Below are 19104 nucleotides of genomic sequence, written 5' to 3' on the forward strand. Positions count from 1 at the left end.
TCACTGACCTAGGCCATGGACCTTCCTGATCGCCCATTGACCCCGTCCAGGTAAGTATGTCTCTCGTTGTTTTGAGCTTCCTATTTATATCCCCATGCCTTGCCCACATCTTATGTTTTCTCGATGTGGGAATCTTCTTTATGCATTTCACATCAAACACGGTTAAAAGTTAAAACCCTTGCATGCGCCTGCTAATCCTTGGTATAAGATGTCTTGGGTTCAGCTTATACCAGGAAGTGAAAAAAACACTGTAATATTTGTATTGTTTGATTTAACTCACCTATCAAAATTAAATAATATAGATATTATAAATAATAATAATTAAATAAAACTAAGAAGATACATCTTCTTGATAATTAATAACAAGCTGTCAATTGGTAATTTTCTTTTCTTTTCCAACAATAATTAGGGATACTCTTAAATCAATTTAAATATTAATAATAATTTTTTAACAATATCAAACATATTTAAAAAAAATCAATAAATTTCAACTATGACAATCTCAAAATATAAGAAATAAATAAATATCTTAAAACATCAAATCAATCTCTTTTTTCTTTTTTATTCATAATCATCATAATTTTTTTCTCTGCGGGGATGAATCTGGGATCGATGGATGGCCGTAGTAACCAGGCTCGGAGCCTGTGGTTTTTTTAATTGCTAGTTGCTGTTTAAGAGATAATGCCATACTTGAAGGGAATCAATATTAATTATTAAAATTTAAATATTTTATATATTTCAGAATTAGGTGGATGAGAAAAGAAAAAAAAGAAGCTGTTAGACATTATAACATCACAAAAAAAAATACACACACAGATATGTGTGTGTGTGTGAAGGTAGATGAGACAGACTTAATTTTTAGTTTTATTTAATTATTTCAGAAGTTTTTAGTTTGCTTTAAAATAGTGATTTGCAACCCTTGTGAAAAAAGAAACCGTATCAACTTCTAATGGTAGTCGTTAGATTTGGCCTCGTATAAGTATAACATGAATGTGAAGCAAAGTAATTAAATCCGGCACAACTCAAAATTCGGTTTATCAATTTATGGGTTGGGTTAGGTAAGCAAACCTAGAATAACTCATAAGAACATTACTTTGAAGACTTCTTTTATACATATATAAAAAAGGATTTTAACCATGTATGTGGTTGATATTGTACTAGTTTTTTTTTTAAATATTTTTTATTTAAAAAATATATCAAAATAATATATTTTTTTATTTTTTAAAATTTATTTTTGATATCGTTATATTAAAATGTTATAAAAATATTAAAAAATAAATTTTTAATTTTTGCTGCACAATATTTTAGTGCTTTTATAAATCAAATTAAGTCAATTCTAATTTTTTTTAAAAAAAAACTTGACTTGGGATTACTATATACTATACTAAAAGTGTTAATGTTTACCTAGATACATAATATTGTATATTAAAACAATGTAATGACAAAGCTCCCTTTACCACATAGAGGTACAAAGATTACACGGGGTGGAGTTGTCTTCTCATTGGAATACATTTAGCATTAAAGGAATGATTTAAAAAAAAGACATTAATGTAAATTTTGATAAGGTATAGTGGGGTGTCTCTGTTATTGTTTACCTTGACATAAAATATTATGAATTGGTGTAATATAATAGCAAAGTTATCCTTGCCATAAAAAGTTGCAAAGATTACAAAGAGGTACGGTTGTTTTTTATTGGGATACATTTGACATTAAAATGATAATTTAAAAGAAAACAATTAGTGCAATTTTTGAAAGGGCATAGTGGGTTTACAAACCTACACTACAGACACCTAATGTTGAGCCTGCCATGCCCTAGACATTACACCCATACCTATGCACTTGACTGCCAACCAATTTGCAGCTCGTGTGCCTGGGTCTCTTCTGATCTACATTTGGAGTTCGCGAACCCCTCAAGAGTTTGTACACCCGTGCTGTTTGGGTCTACATACCTTGAAAAATAAAGAAAAAAAATATAATATCAATTATTGTTATTGTTAATAAAAAAATTTTAAAAAATAATTATCACTATATAAACTTGGATTATATAAGTTTAATATTATTATTTGTATTCTAATTATTATTATTTGTATTATAATTTAAAATATTATTATTTATGTTATAAATATTATGATTTTTATTATAATTAACATTATTAGAATTAAAAATATCACTATTTTTATTATAAATATTATTATTTTGATTATAATTAATATTATTAATATAATAATTAATAAATTTGTAAAAAATATTATTAATACTAAAAAACAATAATAAATTTGATTTGAAAGATAAAATTAAGAACTATTATTATAATTATTATTGTTGCTATTATCATTAGTAAAACTTTTTAAAAAGTTATTATTACCATAGAAGAAAAACCATAATTGTTTTTAAAAGATTAAAAAATATAAGAATTTAGACAAATAAGTTAAATATCATTATGAATATTATTAAAATTAAAATAAATATTATTACTATTGAAAAAAATATAAATTTGATTTTAATGATAAAATCAATTATTATTATTAACTTAGACCAAGTATCTCTTTCCAAACCCAAAAAAATTAAGGTTAGAAAGGGTTGTCTAATCCAAGTTGCTTGGGTGTGTCTGAGACACAGACCAAAATCACCTGAGTCTTACAACTTTGCCTGACCTCATGTTGTGGGGTCTCGCATCCAAACTCATAGACAATGTGTCCATATGTTGAACAAAGAATAATAGGTCTGGCGTTGAAAATCAATTCTTCTTGGTCTCATGTTAGGACCTGAGGGTAATGGATTATGCATCATGACCCAATTTACTTGGGTCCTGCCTCAAGAGCCAATGCTAATGAATCCTGCTTCAAAAATCAATTTTCTTGGGTTTTGCTTCAGGATCCAAGAGTAATGGATCTTGCTTCCAGACACAATTTTTTTAGGTTCGTTATTAAGGCCCAAGACTATTAGTTTCAATATTAGGACCCAATTCTCTTGGGTTTAGTATCAGAATTCAAAGGTAACGGTTTCAATGTCAGGACCCAATTCTCTTATATCTGGTATCAGGATTTAAGGATAACGGGTTCAGCATTTGAAATCAATTTTTTAGGTTTAGCGTTATAATCAGACCTAACATTCTTATATCTTATATTTTTTAAAATAAAAGCTTAGCCGCAGCATAAAATGACGACACCTAACTAATAAATAACTATATTTACAATTACATTCAAACGCATTTTAAAAAAAAATTACTCTATGAATATATTAAATTGATATTTTTTAATTATTTTGATAGGATAATATAAAATAAAAAAATTTAAAATTTTATTTTAATATATTTTTAAATAAAAAGTTTTTAAAACAGAAGCGATGTTAATCCAAAGCGGTCCCTGTCACTAAAAACCTGATTGGCTGAATCCCAAGTCTATCCGTCGTGCAGGACAAGTTTAGTATTGCGGCTGATAAGGACACACATCAAAGAAAAGTCCACCATTAAAAGACCCATTTTTATTTAAGATAATAAAGAATGACGTCAAAAAAGAGAAGGAAAAGGCCAAATCGAAGATGAGTGGAATTACCTGTTACGAACAAAGACAAGATTGGTCAAGTCAAAAGCTTCACTTTGACAATCACACTAGAAGCTAAACCTTTGACAACTCCACTTACAAAAATTAATTTAAAATAAATTTGTATAAAAAATATGCTAAAAGATCAGTATATATCAGCCAGCTACTATTGCTATTTCATTGCAAGAAGCTCCCTACTTTCCTTGTTCTCTCTCTATATAGATGGTAAGGATTTCTTGGTAAGTTCTCTTAAGTCCATCGAATATCTGACTTTCTTTCATTTCTCTGTTTTTCCTTGTAAGAAAGATTTTAGCCTGCAAGCTTACATTGTTTAAAGTTCAAGAACCTCAAGGTTTGATATATAGCTTTTCTCAATTTTTACTCTTTGATATTGTATGTGTTGATGCTGGTTTTTATAAGGTTTAGTTTTTCATCAGTTCATGGATTTTGGCGAAGGGTTTGGCCATTGTTGAAGTGCTGGAGCATGATTGTTTTTTAAAGTATTTTTTATATAAAAATAATATTTTTTTATTTTTTTAAAATTTAATTTTGATAATAACATATTAAAATGACTTAAAACAAAAAAATAAATAAATTTGGATCAACTTCCATTTACGCCGCACTCCCATGGGGCTACGAGGAGAGAATTTTTTTTTGCTGGGTTGATGCTATATTTTTTTTTGGTTTATAATGTTTGTATTTGTGGGTGCAAGAGTGTCCCAATTGAAACTTGGAGTTCCTGAATCATTTCCTTATAAACTAAATTGTGTTTTGGTGAATTGTTTCAATGGTTGCAGTATCTGCTATTTTTTCTGTAAAGGTTTGTCCTTTTTAGCTTCTTTTTTTTTTTTTGGCTGATCACTCCATGTGTTCTATGCTTGTTCAGTAACCGGAACAAAAATGGCAGAGGAGAAGGGTTCAATTGCCAAAGATGTTACAGGAGTAAGTTTACTTTATTGCCATTTACAAAACTGTTGAATTTGTTCTTGAGGTGTTTTGATATGGGAGCCCTGGCTTATATATTCTTTTGTACGTGGTCCAATATAGCTTATTGGTAAAACACCATTGGTGTATCTCAACAATGTTGTGGATGGTTGTGGGGCGCGTATTGCTGCCAAGCTGGAGATGATGGAACCTTGCTCGAGTGTCAAAGATAGGTATTGGTTAGATTTCTGTTGTTGTTTGTTGGAAAGTTGAGATCGGTATGCTTTATATATTAACTTGGCTATGATCAGGTTTATTTGGTTGACAGGGCCGAAAATCTTCCTTTTCTGCCCAAATTTAATATGTTTCTGTTTCTGGGTACTTCAAATGTGTTTCTGAATCCAATGATGGAATTGGATTGCTCAACAAGTAACAATGGGGCCTTTAGAACATCATCATTAATGAGATTTTGGTTAGCTCAGCTTGATATTCTTCTTGTCTTTCTTCCCTTGTTTGTAGGATTGGGTATAAGTATGATCGCAGATGCAGCGGAGAAGGGTCTAATCAAGCCGAGCGAGGTTGGTGATTCAATCCTAATTGAACAGATAGGATACATGAATTTTAAGTCCAAGTTAGGTTGTTTTGCTTTGAAATTGAGTGATATGTTATATATAGCTATTGAAAATTGATCAATACATGTCTTGGCTTAAGACGTGATTGCATCAGAAAATCATTTTCTGCTGGCAGATATGATACAATAATGGATATTTAATTATTAGTTGCCAAGCCTTGTAATGACCTAGTCCAGACATTGACAGTCAACTGATCCGTTTTCTGTTCATTGCATACAAATTAGCGTGAATGTCGTTACAAAGGTACTTGCGTGTTGACATGGTTTTCTTTCTTAATGCTGAAGAGTGTCCTGATTGAGCCTACGAGTGGCAACACTGGCATAGGGCTGGCATTCATGGCAGCTGCTAAGGGCTACAGACTGATCATTACCATGCCTGCTTCAATGAGTCTAGAGAGAAGAATGGTTCTCCTTGCTTTTGGAGCTGAGTTGATCCTTACTGATCCTGACAGGGGCATGAAGGGGGCTGTTCAGAAGGCTGAAGAGATATTGGCAAAGACTCCTAATGCTTATATTCTGCAACAATTTGAAAATCCTGCCAACCCAAAGGTGCCATCTGTTTTCATTTCGCATGTTTTCTGACTTGCTGATTTGAGAGAATTGCAATCATACTGATGTTGCCTGGTCAGATTCACTATGAGACAACTGGACCATAGATGTGGAAAGGGTCAGGTGGGAAAGTTGATGCCTTTGTTTCTGGGATAGGGACTGGGGGAACAATAACAGGTGCAGGGAAGTATCTCAAGGAACAAAACCCTGATATAAAGGTTCACTTCTCCGCATTGCTTGATTTGGAATGGAAGTCTTTTTTTCTTCTTTGGTATTGATAGTTTCTTTATTGTTTCTTATCTTGGCGTTTATTCTTTCCTTTTCGTGTTTAGATTTATGGTGTAGAACCAGTTGAAAGTGCAGTGCTATCTGGAGGGAAACCTGGTGAGTCATGGTTTCTGGGACACTCATTTGCTTTTGTTCTTTTCCAAGAACCTACAATTCAAATGTTGTAAACTTGATCACAAACCATACAGTCCAGTTAAACAGTGATTAGAGTTATGCAAAAGCTCATTGATTCTATGGATCCAACCTTTTTCATACGCTAAAACAAATAATAAAGCTCACTGATTCTATGGATATAGGATCCTGGTCTAATCTTTTCGACTTTTACTGTGTCAGATTAGCAAAGTATATGCATTAGGAGTTATGTTGTTTTATGTTTGAATAATTTCCCAATTGTTGTTGGAACTTCTAAGCCATCTGTCTTGCATTCCTTTAAGATAAATATTCAAAACCTTGCACAACATTTTTCACAATTGGACATGTCCTATATGATTCTGTCCTCTTGAAGTAGCTGCCTTTTCCATGTAATCATATTTGTACTGACATTATCATTGTTTTCTGGAATGGATCCAAGGTCCACATAAGATCCAGGGAATTCGCGTTGGCTTCATCCCTGCGGTTTTGGATGTCAGTTTACTTGATGAAATTGTTCAACTAAGTCTGTGCTCTCTTACATAATTTCCAAAACGTATTGCTAAAACTCCATCATATACAAATCCAGGTTCCTCAAGTCTAATCTTTGTCGCATGCTCTGATTTATTCCTTGAGAGAAAATACCGTTTGTTTTTTGTTTCTTCATTTTCATTGCCTTACTGCACTCGTACCTCAGAGACTTGATCGTTACATGACTTTGCAGATATCAAGTGAAGAAGCCATTGAAACTGCAAAGCTTCTTGCCTTGAAAGAAGGATTGCTGGTAAGCTTACAATTATTTGATATTTGTTGCAAGAAGGAACCCGGAACTGTACAGCACTCCACTCTGTTAACTGGATCATATTTTCTGGGTTTGACTTTAATCAAGAATTCTTTTGAGGGCATCATCTGGATTTCAGGTGGGGATATCATCTGGAGCTGCTGCCATTGAGATAGCAAAGAGGCCTGAAAATGCTGGAAAGCTCATTGTTGTAAGTTTGATTTTCTTCCTTTTGAAGTAGATCTATCGGCAACTTGCTAGTGAGCCTGCTGTCCAAAGCTACCCCGTAGACGAAACGAATTTGTTTCCAAATAGTAAAGATCATTGATAATCTAGCAATCATTTCCCTTGATATTTTTGTTGACGAAATTATCCATTCAAATAATGAATGATCTTGAACGACTATATGTAATAGAAATCTTCAAGCATGGTAATATTCTATGGCAAATCTTAGCAGTGTTGCATTTAACAGATGTCGTGTCTTTCTGAACTGAGCATCTTACCATTCTTTCTAATGTAAACAGGTGATCTTTCCTAGCTTTGGGGAGCGTTACCTATCCACCGTGCTTTTCGAATCGGTGAGGAAGGAGGCGGAGAACATGGTTTTTGTGCCTTGAGATGGAGATCATGGCTTATATGAGCCTGATGCGGAGGCTTTTCTGCTCTGTGTATGTGTATTGACAAAGGGCTTGTGGGATGGATTAAGAAACTTCAGTCAGTGTTGTAACAAAGTCCCGTTGATGGTATATTATGTCATGAAAAACTATGCAATTGTTGAGTTCAATTGGATGCAATGAATATATATTCGAAAAAATATAAAGATATGAATAGCAAGCAGAATGCTTTTCAAGTAGCAGAATAATTATAAGCATGACACAGCCAGATCACACGCAATTATTTGCAGAAATAAAGTGTGCTATAAATTAGAACAATGTACATAGCAATTTCCATATCTCACTTTCAATTTGACATGAAAAATCCTATTAATCATGTTTGAAACAATTTCCAACAGAGATTTCAGATGCAATTCACGCTGTTCCTCATTATTCCAGTTGATCTCGGAACCTTGGACTGGATATCCATATCTCAGGCATCAACATTTGAAGTACTGAAATTTCGAGGAAGAAAAATTCAGTAAAGAATTATGAAACTAGATTTTGACAGGGGCCGCGACTTGCGCAGCTCCCTCTACCACAAATTATGACGTAGGCTCTCCCTCTTGGGGAGACCTTAAGCCAGCACCCATCCTCAGTGCAATGGATGTCACTGACCTAGGCCATGGACCTTCCTGATCGCCCATTGACCCCGTCCAGGTAAGTATGTCTCCAGTTGCGAAGGGCTTCTTATTTATACTACATGCCTTAAGAGCCACCTTGTGTTTCATTCATGTGGGATCTGACTTTGCAAGTGGGAAAACAAGGTAATAGATTATGGCCTTGTCCTTAAAACCACAATGGAGATCGATTTAAAAAATAAGAAGTATATTTGCATCCAAAACAGTTACCTGCCCTGTTTTTATTAATCAAGCTATTGTAATCCTTAGGTTTGAATGCCACGATCTCCATTTAACAAAGAGTCAGTGATATGTACTTAAGGAGTTTTGGAAGGAGATAGTCAATGTGAGAGCTATCTCTGTATGCATACAATCAGTATAAAATCTTGTCTTAATTACAATATATTGTGTCTTAAAATACAGGACTATCATGTACACATAGCATGATATTAGGGATAGCAAATTACTATTTTCTATTAGTCCCAGCTCCTATATTTAATAAGCAATGCTCCAATGGTGTTTATCAACACAGTTGTGGATGGTTGCCTAGCCAGCATTGCCGGCGAGCTAGAATGATGTCTGCTTTAGTTATATTTATTTCACTGTGTGCTTGTCTTTTGCCATTTACGGAGCACACTATTTTGCCTTGGAAATGATAGGTTTGTACATTTGTCAATCATGTAAGATTGCATAAAAAATGATCATAGACGCAGAAGACAAGGGCTTGATTACTGCAAGGTTAGCAACAAAAATTGCCAAGTAATAAAATCTTGTTGGTTGGGCCGGTTAGTTAAGGGCTCGATTACATTCATGAAGCATTGGAAGTGCATATAGAATGGATATCTCAAGACTAGCAGTCACATATGATGTAATCATATGAAAATTATGACCTATTGCCCTTGCTTCTGGGTATGTTTGATCAAAACTGGTTGAAGAGCGTCCCCGTTGGGGCTACAACTGGTAATAACACTGGCACTAGATTAGCCTTCATCGGTGCAGTGAAGGGATGCAAAGTTATCCTCATCTTGCCAGCTTCATCGACAGACCCTGCCAAAGGTTATTGATGAGGTTCCCGATTAGTCAGAGGAAATACGATAGGCATGACATGCGTGTTTCAACTAAACATACTGTACATAATGACACATGGTCTGAATTTAAGCTTTGAACTAGGATTGTCAGGGCTCTTCTTAAAAGGGAAGAGAACCCTCCAAAAATAGGCGTATGCCGCTATCAGCGGAGAACACACGGTAATCTTTAGTAAAAGGCGAAAGAATAGCTCGCTCTGTGCTCACAGCACGGCTGCGTACCTTTCATTAGCAGTTTGCTTAGATTCTTATACACACTTGATTCTAGCTCATTTCCTTCTTCTGTGACGTGGGATATTTCATAATCTTCTCCCTATATGCTCACACGCTAGGACACAAACAGACCATTTGATGATATCAAGAGCTAGAGTGGGAAATGCAAGATCAGTAAAGTATGATTTCATGAAAGTCAAACTGCTAGCAGAATTAAAGCATGTCTGATCAGTGCTTAAAACTGTGATTTGAACACCAACGGATTTTTCCCTTTATGCACTCTTATGGATTTGATTTGCACGTCCAACAACTTCTTGCTGAACTTTCCTTCTATTAATTTCAAGGTCCTATTAACAGGCATCAAGTGACCAAGCTAGAGACACTTTCCATTCTAGATTGCTCCCACAGGTAGGGATATCATCTGGTGCCACTGCAGCTGCTGCAACGAGGAAAGAGATTTTTTGGTTAAACAAGCAACCTCAGAGGCTTTCCTACAGACCCACTTTACTAGACACCCAATACAATGGTTGTTTCTGAATGATTTGAGCAAATTAGACATGCGTTTTTGGAAGTTTGTGAAGCATTCCATTCCAAGTTCTTGAACACAAGAATGGACCTCAAACACTCTTCAGCTGGATAAAATTTATTACCTGTAAGAAGAATATTACTTAATTGCTTAGGAACTAGAACTGGACAGGGGCCGCGACTCGCGCAGCCCCCTCTACCATAAATTATAACGTAGGCTCTCCCTCTTGGGGAGACCTTAAGCCAGCACCCATCCTATGTGCAATGGAAATGGCTGACCTAGGCCATGAACCTTCCTGATCGCCCATGGACCCCGTCCAGGTAAGTATGTTTCACTGTTGCTTCATGCTTTGTATTGATACGCGTAGCCCTTTTGTCTCTTCTCCTGAGTAACCAATGTGGGAGATATAGGTCAAACAAACATGAGCCGGCGTTGAGTTCACCTCCAACAACCTTTCTACTGGTCTTGTTTTACAACATGCTATTATCAATTCATCAGAGCTTATTCACCAACCAATTAATTTATTAATAGGAGACTGGAACTGTTTGTCAGTAACAAGATTGCTATATCATAGCTTCCTGTACTGTTCTTTTGCTGGCCGGAGAGGATTTGGTCTTTGCTTTTACAAATCCTGTGTTTCAGAGTTCTATATGATCAAGAAAAGCTCTTCCATTAGGACCAAAACTCCATGTCCCTTAATGGTAAGGCAGAACTCTGAACAACAATTGTAAATGCCCTTCTCCGTGGAAAGAGACCTCTCGGAAAGGCCTATGTTGAACCACAGCACCTTAACACGCCCACATTTCAATACATGACCCCATTGATGGAACCAGAAACAAACAGGTAAACAGTGCAAAAACAGTAAGAACAATATGAGAAAAAAATTCATTCTGATTTCTTGTTCACTGGCTTTAGAAAGACAGTTTGACGTTAATGTCCTGTCAAAACCTACTTCAAGAATTCTTTCCTGAAAAATTCATTCTGATTTCTTGTCCACTGGCTTTAGAAAGACAGTTTGACGTTTATGTCCCTGTCAAAACCTACTTCAAGAATTCTTTCTCGAACTCCTGGAGTTCTAAGACAAAAAAACAACCCAGACAGAAGCAAACTTTCAAAGCTTTAAAAACAAATCATACTCCACAGAAGACACTAATTTATAGCTCAAATTTGATGACTTGAGTTGACAGGGGCCGCGACTTGCGCAGCCCCCTCTACCACAAATTTTGACGTAGGCTCTCCCAGCTTGGGGAGACCTTAGACGAGCACCCCTCCTAAGTGCAGTGGAGGTCACTAATCTAGACCATGAGCCTTGCTGATCGCCCATTGATCCCGTCCAGGTAAGTAAATTTAAACGTTGCTTCATGTCTCCTATTTATACCCTCAACCCTTTGTCTCATCACTTTTTTATTCGTTATGGGATATACTTGGGTGATTTGTTTCAATATCAGTTTGAATCGAATCTCATAAACCTTGAGGCTGTGGCAAATGACCTGCCATAAGCACCAACTTTCAAACTTCGCTTTAATGATCTTGAGCCATGCTGGTTTGTTGGAGTTTTGTGAGCCCTCGAAGGAAATCAAAGAACTAGACTATCAGAGGCCTTCGTTGGGATTTTCCCATGAATCGAAAACCTTTTCTTGTTTCAATAATCGATAACAACCGATGAGGAAGTCTCTTGAGTATGAGACAACCTTTTGAATTATATCTCTGAGGTGCTATGTGCTCCTAGTATTTGCAAGAATCTGAGACAACTTTCAGAGCAAGGACATGACTTGCACTTTAATGGTAGAGGTCGTATAAGTAGCGATAAAGAAAAAGAAGTAGCAATCATTCGTTTCCCATATATCAATTTATGATATCTTTTCTTGTCATGAATCTGGACATGGTTTGATGTGTGTTACATAATAAAAATTTACCTTAGACCTTTTGGGCGGAAGGCTATTTATGTTTTGAATCCAAGGAGTGCTCATGTCAAAACCCGACATCATGCTTGGAATAGACGAAAGCCAAACATCAGTTACAAGCCAGAGAAGATTATTCTTATTGGATAAAGCTATGAGACCATAGATATTATGCCAGAATTTCAGATTTGCAAGGCAAAATTTTGAGCTAGGATTGTCAGGGGTCTCCTTCGAAGGAAGAGAACCCTCCAAAAACAGGCGGACGCCGAGATATACGGCGAGAACACGGTATTCTTTAGTAAAAGGCGAAAGAATAGTTCGCTCTGTTCTCACCGCGCGGCTGCGTGCTTGTCATTTGAGCTTGCTTTGGGTCTTATAACCTATTGCTTCTAGCCCATTTCCTTCTTCTGCGAGGTGGGATATCTCATAATCTTCTTCCTAGACGCGCAACTTGACACTACGACACAAAAAGACCATTAGATGAAACCACGAGGTAGAGTGGGAAATGCAAGATCATAAAGAATGATTTCATGAAAATCAAACTGCTAGCAGAACTAAAGCATGTCTGATCAGTGTTTTAAAATATTGATCTGATAAGTGGTACTTAGTTTTTGCTTCATCAGTGTTCGTCAGAAGATTAGTAGGCATCTTGTAATTCATTCTCGAATGTTGTATGTACTTCACTTCGGTTCCCCTATTCTCCTCGAGGAATTTCCCTGCACCAGATTTTATCACTCGACTGAGGCATCAACTTTCCTTCCTGAGCCTGTGCTTGACACAAGAACACTTGTGGATTGTAAGGACTGTCAGATTGCCGACGCATATAACCAGATTTTACCTCGAATGGTGCTAGCAAGCTAAATTTATTAGAAATAGGGAAACTTTTTATTAGACTGTAACTTATTTACAGAGTTTATACGCATACCCGCTAAACATTTCACGATGTACCGGAAAACGTCCTATGTGCAATGAAAGACTAACCTAGACTACTAGCCTTCTTGATCAGCCATTGATCACTTGGAGGTAAGAATGCCCAACGTTCTCTCTTTTTTTCTTGTTTTCCAAAGTGCAGTATCATGCTAAATAAAGCTAGCTTGCCTCTCCAACAACCCTTTTGCTGGCCCCAGTAGAATATGATTTTTACCATGGCAAGTCAAGAACCAAGTTGTCGGAGAAGGATTCAAGATGTAACAAAAAGAAAAAAGATTCAAAACTTTTGTGTGAATAAGAGAAGATTGTTTATGGGAATCAAATTCAAGAACAGAGTTGTTAATGTAATGAACCATGTGAAACCTTTGTTCTGTATTGGCTGTCCGATATGGTTGGACCATGTGGTCAAGGGTTGTTTACGTAATTAAAATAAAATTGAAAAAGCTAAAGCTTTTCATGCTTTCATTACAGTCCTCTTTGCCTTTTGCTGTGTAGTGAAATTATCTTTCTGTCCCTCACAACACAAAACTTATCATCCGGTTCTAAGGGCAAAAAGTTCTTTTCCATGGGATTAAATTTCTATGACTTTTCTTTTTTTAGTTGCATGGTAAAATTACTTAATTATCCACCAAAGATAAATTAATTAAAAAGAAAGGTGAGGGGCTTTTAAGAAATTTCAATATTTTTATTAGTAAAATACTAAAATTACCCTTTGAATTAACTTTTCTTAAAGTTATGATGAAAGGTTTTTTTGTCATTTTATATATGATTTTTTTTAGTAATTAATGAGTTGCTGCAGAGGCATTTCAACCATTTAATTAAAATATATAAAGGTGTTGGCATATGAAACATCAGAGTCAGTAAGTAGAAGACATCAGTGTCATCTAGGCATTGCGTTTAGCACCTTTTGATGGCTGAATACCAAATTTTGAATGATGTTTGATGCATATCATCGCTCTTTTCATGGTAGCGAGGCACTTATAATTGCTTCTGTCTCTTACACGATGCAGCTTTTATGATGTTTTTTCTTTCTTCATTCTTAAAGACACGGTCAAAAATCAAAATAGTATGTTATTTGTTAATTTTATAACATTTGGTCCTTGTTTTTTTAATTTTTTCATTAATTTTATTATTTAACATTTGATTTTTATATCAAATTTATCCTCTTATTTTATGATATTTCATGTTTGACTTTTGATGCTTTAATTTTGATTTTTGATTCTTAACTCTTTTATCAAAATTTAATTTTTTTTAAATTTTGTTATTGTATCCATGATTTTATTTATAATTTTGTTTCAGGTTTAATCTTTAATAATTTATATTAAAAGTTATTAAATATAAATAGGTATATTGTCCATGTTACAAGATTATATATCTTGATATATATTTATTTTCTAATTTTTGTCATTTAATTTTTAGTTATCTTTAATAACTTTTTGTTTTTTACATTTATTATTATAAATAATTTTTAATTTATTCAATTAAATGCATTTAAGAATTTTCAATTATAATTTTTTTTTCTCATATTCAGAGAAACATGTCCAATCTGAAAACGCTTTCACATTCACTTTCTTGTGTTGAAAAAAGAATTTAACCGGCTCGCGACGAATGCGGGGGATGTGGTAAAGAAGCAAAATTGACAAAAGGGCAAAATTGAATAACTTTGAAAAATAGAAAAGCAAATGGATGATTTAAACCAAACATTAGTCAACGGAAAAGGATAGCAGTAGCAGAGGCAGTATCTGGTACAGTTCTTGTTTCTGTAAGGACTGATTCCACTTCCATCTCGTCTTGTCTTTAGTTTACTAATTTTGTTTTGAATTGCTTAGATAAAACGTAGAAGTACATCTTGCTCATGTGCTATATATCTTCCCCGTGTTCATTTATTTTCTTGCTTTTGTTGAGCTGTCAAGTCTTGCATCGTTGTACTGCGATCGATATTGGGTAGTTGCTTTGCTTGTGCTGATTGTCTCTTGATATTGTACTATTGGGTTGTCAGAACCTGCATCATTGAACTGTTTCTAGTGCTGGTACTGGTTAGCTGACCTTTTGCTGGTCATTACTTTGCTCCCTGTTCTATGATTCTGTTGACTTTTGAGTTCTTGATGTCACTCTGCGTAACTCTTACTCAGAAGAAATTGAAACTTCGAAGCTTCTTAGCTCTTGCTCTGGTTTGCACTACATTTATGCTCATAGTTATTGATTTTTTCAACAAAATTAACCCAGTGTCTGCATTATTTGACTGATTTTTTGTTGCTGGGCGTTTTACGGGTTGTTCACTTGATGATTTTTCTGTGGTTTTATTGGGAACTTTGCATACTGTTTCTTGATCTATTCCTTTACGGATTTTTTTTGTTTCAATAATCCACGGCATTTTTTCCATAAATCTTGGTCACCACTAGCTGTGTTGTAAGAAGTTGTCTATAGAAAAATGTCTTTGAGATGTTGCTTCATGTGGCAGCTGTGACGCTTAGTGGGTCTTAGTGAAATATCTGTTTTTTTTTTATCCGTGTTGATGCTTAGCTGAAGTTTTGAACATGAAAACAGAACAAAGATCTCAAGTAATTCCTTTATTGTCTGGGACAATTATTGCCTCTTTAAGTTTTTGTTGCTTGGAAGCAATACGAAACCATCTTTTGAGAGTGTAGTTTGAAGGGACTGCGGTATTTTTTTAAATTATTGGACCGGTTTGTGCACAATCACTTGACGATGTGTTTACCTTGACTAGTTGCTTTCAGATTTTCTATAAAGGAATATGGAGGACAAGTGTGCAATCAAGAAAGATGTCACTGAAGTAAATTTCTTCTGGATTACTTGTATCACTTCTGCTTTGTCTTAATGCTTAGTATTCTTAATGGTGAGCATCTTCCTTCTTCTGTGGTGTTATGCAGTTAATAGGAAATACCCCTATGGTATATCTCAACAATATCTTGGATGGTTGCGTAGCCCGTATTGCTGCCAAGCTTGAGATGATGGAACCTTGCTTCAGTGTTAAAGACAGGTACACAACATGCTACCTTCAGAATTCCAGTGTCTTTTTAGTCCTTGTTGTCATTAGTGAAATAAATGCAGTTGTTATTCCATTTTTAATATGCAGGATTGCATATAGTATGATCAAAGATGCGGAAGATAAGGGCTTAATTACTCCGGGGAAGGTAAGTAAACAAAGTTCTCTAAATCTGAACACGTTTCTGTTGAGCTGGTTGTCTGATATCCACTCTCTACTCATTTTTAATAAGACAAATTGAAACCCGTATATAGCTAATATATTGAATACTGCAAGCACATGAATGGTCGAAATCATAGGATAATTGCCAAATAGCTAGTTCTAATTGTTGAAGATTTCTACTAAAGATTTCCCTATTTTCTGGTTGTTTGTGTTTCAAATTGGCTGAAGACTGTCCTCATTGAACTTACAAGCGGCAACACGGGCATTGCATTAGCATCCATCGCTGCAGCCAAGGGTTACAAAGTTATCATTATCATGCCAGCTGCAAAAAGTATAGAGAGAAGAATAGTGATGCTGGCATTTGGAGCTGAGTTGCATCTCACAGATCCAACCATGGGCTTTGAGGAGATCCTTAGAAAGGGTGAGGAGATACTAAAAGTCACACCTAATGGTTACATGCTTCATCAATTTGAAAATCCAGCCAATCCAAGGGTATTCTTCCTATCTGTATTTGTAATATGCTTTGCTGGGTCGAAAAGATTTAGGAATCACTTTATTTTCATTTATACAGATTCATTATGAAACCACAGGCCCTGAGATATGGAAAGATTCGGCAGGAAAAGTTGATGTCCTGGTTGCTGGGATAGGGACGGGTGGTACAGTAACTGGAGCAGGGAAATTTCTTAAGGAGAAAAAACCGGAGATTAAGGTTTTCTTCCGGGGAGTGTGTGTTTGTATGTGTGAAGAGCAGGTATCTGTCCTATAATCTCATTGCATGACTTTCTTTCATTTCACATCTAGGTCTATGGTGTAGAACCAGCAGAAAGTGCAGTCCTGAATGGAGAAAAACCTGGTAATTTCTGAATTGCTTCATGCTTGAAAGTGTTAATTTTTTCTTGAGATAGCGTGATTAAAATTCTGTTACTACATCAATTTTCATGTAAGCCTGTTCAAAATTTGCAAAGTTCTCGTGATTTGATTGCATCCTGAATGGCTGCATTGCTTTCTTTTTCGTCACAGGTGCACATCTGATTCAAGGACTTGGCGCTGGCGTTGTTCCTCCTGTTTTGGATATTGGCCTCCTCGATGAAGTTATCAAAGTAAAACCATTTCCTTCCAATTGATAACTCTTAAAATTATCTGCTTGAAATGCCATTCCTTTGGCTGCGCTTGTAATTTGAATTGAATGCTAATGGCGAGACTATGAGAAGAAAACATGAAAGAAAATTGTAATAATTTTTGTAAAAAAGGTTTTCCATCTCGGTCCTCAATTAATAATTGGGTACAGGATAAACAAGCAGACACTGGGTCTAATTGAGGTGATTGGAGGTCCAGTAGAATGGACATAAGAGGGTAATCTTTTTAACATTTCTTTAGGAATCGTGCTACTAAACTTACATGGTGCTGCTATCACACATTAGGTATCGAGTGATGAAGCTATTGATACTACCAAGCTGATTGCTTTGAAAGAAGGCTTGCTGGTATTTACTAAACTTTTTTCAAGATTCCTTTTCATGGACATTGTGTTTCTCTGTTTACGATGAAAACCAGTCCTTTTCCATGTAGGTGGGAATATCATCTGGTGCCGCAACAGCTGCTGCTATAAAGTTGGCCAAGAGACAGGAAAATGCTGGGAAACTCATCGTGGTGAGTCAGATGGGCTTGCTTCAAGTGGCATTTAGAAGGCACTGTAAATCTACTAATGCCATTTATTTTCTTGCCAATCAGGTGGTTTTTGCTAGTGCCGGGGAGCGTTATATTTCCTCGAAGCTGTTTGATTCCATCAGGCACGAGGCAGAAACAATGACCTTTGATTAAGGTCTTACTGATTTTTCATGCGGGGGACCTTGTTAAACTATGGTTTTTTTGCTCAATTCCTTCCTGGAAGAACGTAATTCACACTGATTCTGGACTCGAATGAAAATTGTTTAAACTATTGTTAAACTAGGGGCTGTGCAACGCAGGCCTGATTCCTTGAAATTGTACCTACTCCGTGCAACACATGAATGCTTCGTGGAGGAATGCTTCAAGCATAAAACTCTTAATAGACTTGACGTCAACGGTCTTGAAATTTTAAGATTGTAAAACTCTTGCTTTTCAACCTGAGATGGCTACAACATGATTAGATTTGAAATCAAAATGCAGCACCTTAGACCAACTGCATCTGTGCGATTTTGTGTCTCTTGTCTGTTTCTGTAACCTATTGAGCATGGATATTATGCCCACATTGAAGACAAACTCTCTATGTTCCCTTTTTCTCTCCAACTGCAGAATAATATGATTAACTAGTGGTAATAAAAAACGGCCATGCAGCAGTCATCTTAACAGTGGAGATGGAAAGCACCGGCTTGGAGCTGACAATTGACCTAAATGAAGAGTAGCACAAGGACAAGAGAGGAGGACCTGACTACTGACTACTTGCCTCCCTAAATATCTCAAGGTTCATGATAGAGACATAAGATATATTACAAGGTACAAAACAGCTGTTTGACAAGGTAGGTTGGTATTCAGTGGATATCAAAATAGAAGAAGAATTTGGAGACATTGCCCGTAGGGTAGGTCGAGAGGAACGAGGAAGTGGTTTATCATGAGCAATTCCAAACAAACTAACGTTGTTTTATTCAAAACCTATTAATATTTTATTATTTTCTTGACCTTACAAAGGCAAGTGAAGAAGAATAGAACAAAGGAAAAATGAATATATGCACAATCAACTACAGAAAAATACTAAAAAAATATACATGTAAGCATCCTAAAAGTCCAGTACGCCACTTCGAATCAAGAAAACACGGGAACTGTTCAAAAGAAAAGGACAATATCTTGGACATTGATGTGTGAATGTACATATTTATATATATATATATATATATATATGGTTAAACAACCATTTTCATCCAATAATTTAAATTATTAAATTAGATACAATTACACTTACTAATTTATCATAATTTATAATTATATTTATTGGTATGCTGTAATTTGCAAAATACATTTTTATAATATGTCAGTTTAAGCTCAACGGGGATAAATACACATTAAGCTTGTCTCTTAAAAAGGTAAATTGACACGACGAAAAGATTGTTGTCTTCTCCCAAGTGCAGGAGTGTCGAAGTAATAAATAACCTGGCAAGACCGGGGTCGAACCACAGGGAGGTTAATTGTA

The 19104-nt window shown here is 35.5% G+C and overlaps 1 protein-coding gene and 1 pseudogene across 11 annotated transcripts; both read left to right on the plus strand.

The window, feature by feature from the left end:
- The first annotated feature begins 3672 nt into the window (after positions 1-3672).
- LOC105131274 (cysteine synthase-like) lies at positions 3673-7697 on the plus strand (annotated as a pseudogene).
- A 6768-nt stretch (positions 7698-14465) lies between these two features.
- On the plus strand, positions 14466-18179 carry LOC105131278 (bifunctional L-3-cyanoalanine synthase/cysteine synthase D1-like). Of its 11 annotated transcripts, none has more exons than XM_011034184.1 (11): positions 14466-14534; positions 15501-15566; positions 15664-15773; positions 15870-15927; positions 16170-16433; positions 16513-16650; positions 16743-16794; positions 16962-17041; positions 17363-17422; positions 17508-17588; positions 17670-18179. In XM_011034184.1, exons 2-11 carry the CDS (start codon positions 15528-15530, stop codon positions 17757-17759), a joined length of 972 nt encoding a protein of 323 aa, XP_011032486.1. In that variant the 5' UTR covers positions 14466-14534; positions 15501-15527; the 3' UTR covers positions 17760-18179. The 11 variants fall into 11 exon arrangements, with proteins under 11 accessions (XP_011032486.1, XP_011032494.1, XP_011032491.1 ...); XM_011034192.1 differs by having other exon boundaries at positions 14499-14517; positions 15511-15566; XM_011034189.1 differs by having other exon boundaries at positions 14501-14517.
- Positions 18180-19104: the final 925 nt, after the last annotated feature.

Source organism: Populus euphratica, unplaced genomic scaffold (genome assembly GCF_000495115.2).
Source record: "Populus euphratica unplaced genomic scaffold, PopEup_1.0 scaffold103.1, whole genome shotgun sequence".
NCBI classification, from domain to species: Eukaryota; Viridiplantae; Streptophyta; class Magnoliopsida; order Malpighiales; family Salicaceae; genus Populus; species Populus euphratica.